At 55.7% G+C, this 4,246-nt stretch overlaps 1 protein-coding gene across 1 annotated transcript in view; it reads right to left on the bottom strand.

Annotated features, from left to right (window-relative positions):
• The window catches only part of LOC102440605 (lon protease homolog 2, peroxisomal-like), a gene marked incomplete at its 3' end in the record, with an annotated part of 5,620 nt that extends 1,702 nt beyond the window's left edge, over positions 1 to 3,918 (bottom strand). Inside the window, exons 1-3 of the mRNA XM_006109201.3 lie at positions 3,749 to 3,918; positions 2,477 to 2,627; positions 468 to 594 (exon numbers count right to left, since the gene is read on the bottom strand). Of these exons, the coding sequence (XP_006109263.2) occupies positions 468 to 594; positions 2,477 to 2,627; positions 3,749 to 3,871 (401 nt within the window). The remainder of the gene's footprint in view (positions 1 to 467; positions 595 to 2,476; positions 2,628 to 3,748) is intronic.
• Between the last annotated feature and the right edge of the window lie 328 nt (positions 3,919 to 4,246).

Here is a 4,246-nt window from a genome sequence, read left to right as displayed (position 1 = left end):
CTGTGCTGCCTGCCGAGGCCTCAGCCCTGGGAGCGAAGGTGGGAAGCCCCTCCCTTCTCTCCTGCTCCGTGTCAATTCCTGAAGGTGAAAACTAAGGACTAAAACCTCTCAAAAAGCAGAGGAAATGGGAATAACTCAAAACAGGAGTCTGAAAGCAGCGGCTCCACAGGAAGAGACTGAACTCTCAGATCCGGGCCGTAAGCCGAGTCTCAGTATCTGCACGAGTTGGGTTCTAACCTATCAGAGGAACCCCTTACGCTGCTCCGGGGGGAGGCGGCCATTCTGGCTCGAGCGGAGTCCTGTGCTGTGAAGATGCTCTCACTGCTGCCCCGACGGACTCCTGCCTATACCGAGCCTGTGCAAGCCACGACCATGGAAATGCTCGCGGGCGACCCGCTGGCGGGAACGGATGCGGTCGGTTGCTTCGTCGGACTCGGTGTTAAAGGAGCCGCGGACCGCGGACTCACCTGGTGATGATGCCCAGGGTGGTGGCCGGGGGGATCTGCAGCTGCTGCGGGGTCAGCCCGTGCTGGTCCAGCTGCTTGGGGATGAGGTGCCGGTGGGCGATCTCTATCTTCTCCTCCTGCGTGTACCCTGCAGGAGGGGCCCCGCTGTCAGTCATGCCCCGGGCTCCCCAGGGCCACGCTTTTTCAGAATGGATGGGAGTGTGACCTCCACTCAGATCCTCTGATCAGAGTAAGGACGTTCATTCTCCGATCAACCGCTGTTAAGGCCTCCAACTTCTCCCCAAACAATACAAGCATCTGCCAAGCACAGCGTTTGAAATCTTCTGAATAAATCTGCCTCTCAAAGAGGAAAAAATCTCTCTGTGAGAGCTCAGAGGCAATTACCTCCTCAGCTCAGAGCTGGGTTTCTATTTATTATTTAGTAGGAAACGCATCCCTTTTCTTTACTATAATTTGAATCATAACTGAAAAGACTTAACGCACAACAAGACTGAACTGAATAAGCAGCGGTTCTAGGGGAGGAGCCGCACATAAATTCTGGCAACAAAACCGCCCCAAACCAAGCTGCCCCTCTGGTCGGAGCTGTACACGTAACCGACACGTTTAAAGGATGTACGCTCCTACTTATTTAAACGCCTCAATGAGTATAGATTTACTTTGTCTTTAAACCTGTAAGAAAAATTCCCACTAAACTAACTGCCCCCTTTCCATGGAACAAGCAAACATTAAAAAGATGAACTGAGCCGAGACTGGTTTGGCTCAGTGGATAGAGCGTCGGCCTGCGGACTGAAAGGTCCCGGGTTCGATTCCGGTCAAGGGCATGTACCTTGGTTGCGGGCACATCCCCAGTGGGAGTGTGCAGGAGGCAGCTGATCGATGTTTCTCTCTCATCGATGTTTCTAACTCTCTATCCCTCTCCCTTCCTCTCTGTAAAAAATCAATAAAATATTTTTTAAAAAAAGATGAGCTGAGAAGACAGCTGTTGAGCAGGAAGAGGAAATAAGGGCCGGCAGGAGGGAGGCGCCAGCCCACGGCCGCCCCCACTCGCGGCTCACGGACCGTCCACCTCAGGTGGAGTTCCAGGCAGTTAGTCACGTGACTTACTTATTTAGTCTCAAATATGCACAAAGCGATATTTCACTCCATCCGACTTTAAAACTGTATCCTCTTTTAAGTATAGGAACGGGCAGGACTCACAGAAAACTAAGAAATCCAATGATCATCCACTTGATAGCAGAATTATATTTCAGATTGATATGAAATACACACTTAGCTTATATGAGAATCTAGACATATTTAGTCTTAGATATATTTAGATTCCACTCTATTTCCATTTTAACAAATGCCCACTGACATTACATGTCTTCCAGGGAGAAATGATTCTGAGCAGTTAAAATGGTGAAAACACTGAGATTTATTTACTGTTAGTAACTAAAGGAGTTTTTGCAAAAAAACCCCCAAAGCCTAGTGACGGCTGCAGTGACAAGGCGCGGGCAGACCACCCCCGTGTGGCACACGGCGCGGCCGGAGTGCGGCTCACGCCTCGCTGCCGCTGCTCCTGCTCAGCGGGAGCAAGCGCTCACTTTCCCCGAGAAGGAAACGTCAAGCTCTGACGGACAGGAGGCTAAACTGCCCATGTGAAGGTCTGTTCCTGACTTACTTTGAAAAAAGTTGTTTTTTTTCTGTAATTTTAGAAATTGCTTCAAAGGAAGGTGTCTTTTTATTAAAAAACGGATCATTCTTTCATGCCAAGTTCCATCTGAAATTGCTCTGCAAAATTTATCGCTGAGACGCCTTATCTGTCAGGGTGAAAGCAAACAAGTGCACGTCTGCCTTCCCGACTCTGAGTCTAAACAGGAGCAGGTTCACTCGGAGACTCGGACGTGGGAAGGTCATGCGTGGGCAAACCACCTTTTTACTCGAAACCCCACAGCTCCACAGGTCAAAGGGCTGCGCTCAGAGAGGCAAGACGGAAACACCCCATCAGGCACCGCCCTGTGCCCGCGTACCTGGCACCTGGATGATCTCCATCCTGTCCAGCAGGGCCGCCGGGATGGTGGCCGTGGTGTTGGCGGTCGCGATGAAGAGGACTTGGGAGAGGTCGAAGGCCACGTTGAGATAGTGGTCGGTGAAGTTATGGTTCTGCTCCGGATCCAGCACCTGCGGGGAGGGCGACACGGAGCCGTCGCGGCGGCTCCAGGGAACGAACACGGCTGTGGCAGCGAGCGCTGGCTTTGCCCGGCGCGGCTGGTTGGGAAGGTCCGGGGGTAGCACTGAGCCCTGCGCCCTCCCTCACACGCCCACACTCTGAAGAAACATGCTCAGTGTCACACTTTCGGAAGACACGAAAGCTCACAGCAGCACCAATGACCCTTTCAGCCTTATCCCTCCACCGATGTCAGCAACACGAGGGCGGCCAGCACTGAGCTACCAGCCCGCAGAGCCAGCGCCCTCGGGGGGGCGCCCCTCCCGCCGCCATGGGAGCAGAAAGGGAGCGTGCGCAGCGAGCGTTCTGAATTCGTAGGGGACATGGCGATGCGCACGTTCCTCCTCAGACGCTATCAGAAAGTCTGGGACGAGTTTCCGGTGAAAGGGAGACGCGGGACCAGAGGAGCTGGTGAGGACGCGCTGCCGCCAGCCTCGGACCCGGCACAGGACAGACGCACTTAACGCGAAGGTTGTCAGCGTCAACGGGGACGTGTTAACCGGGCAGGTCAGACAGCTCGGCGGTTGGATTCCTAGGACGCTGAGCCCTGGTCGTGTTCACGCTCCGAGGCCCCGGGACTCTGCGCAGCGGCCTGCACGGGGCTCGAAAGAAGGTTCCGAGCGGCCTGCGTGCTCCGGCCGCCCACGCGTGGCCACTTGCACTGCAGCAGCAGAGATAAACCGCGCTGCACACGGGTTCCAACGGGAGTGAAACAGCCGTGCCCTGTGAGGACGGACGAGCCGCAGAGCCACAGCGCAGAAGAGGACTGGGCCCCGGTGGGAGGCGGGCTGCCTTTCTAATAACCTTGCAGAATTAGCGGCCTCTAAGCAAAAGGCAGGCACAAGGCTCTGATGAACTCTTTGATGCAAATAAACTAGGAAAAAATGAGAATTCCTGGAAAAAGAAAGCTCTCTCAGACACTTTAATTTACATCTCGAATTGCTTCCGACTTCAGTCTGCACGGACCTGGTTCCGGGCCTAACCCCCGCCACGCACACGCACACACGCACACGAGCAGGGAGTCCCCTCGGCCTCGCCGGGACGCGGGACGCAGACAGCGATTCGCCCGCCTCACCTCGAGCAGAGCTGCGGCGGGGTCGCCCTGCAGGCTCTTGCCCAGCTTGTCCACCTCGTCCAACAGGAACACCGGGTTGTTCACCCCGACCGTCTTCAGGCCGTTGATGATGCGGCCGGGCATGCTGCCCACGTAGGTGCGCCTGCAGGAAGCAAGCAAATGGGTCCCGGGCGGCCGCAGGCAGGAGCAGGGCCACAGGAGCCCAGGGACCAGCACGGGAGGCAGCCAAGCCCTGAGAGGCCCACGGCATCCGAGGCACCGGGTCCCTTCTTCTCCAAGTCTGGTGCGAGCATCCACGGGACTGGAGCCACGTACCTCACGCTGGCCACTTACTGACACTGAAAACATTACACTTACGTCGCACAGTGACGATTCTTACTCCTCCCGATTCCAAGATGCCCCAACCCTCTGACTTTAATCCCCAGGCCGCACCCTCCGGCACCCAACCCCACCCCACCCCACCCCCAGCACGACATCCGCACAGGGAGACGCTGGTAC

This window comes from Myotis lucifugus, unplaced genomic scaffold, assembly GCF_000147115.1.
Source record: "Myotis lucifugus unplaced genomic scaffold, Myoluc2.0 scaffold_6894, whole genome shotgun sequence".
Classification (NCBI taxonomy): domain Eukaryota; kingdom Metazoa; phylum Chordata; class Mammalia; order Chiroptera; family Vespertilionidae; genus Myotis; species Myotis lucifugus.
Note: the sequence above shows the minus strand (reverse complement) of the source record. Positions and strands in the feature narration are given on the sequence as shown.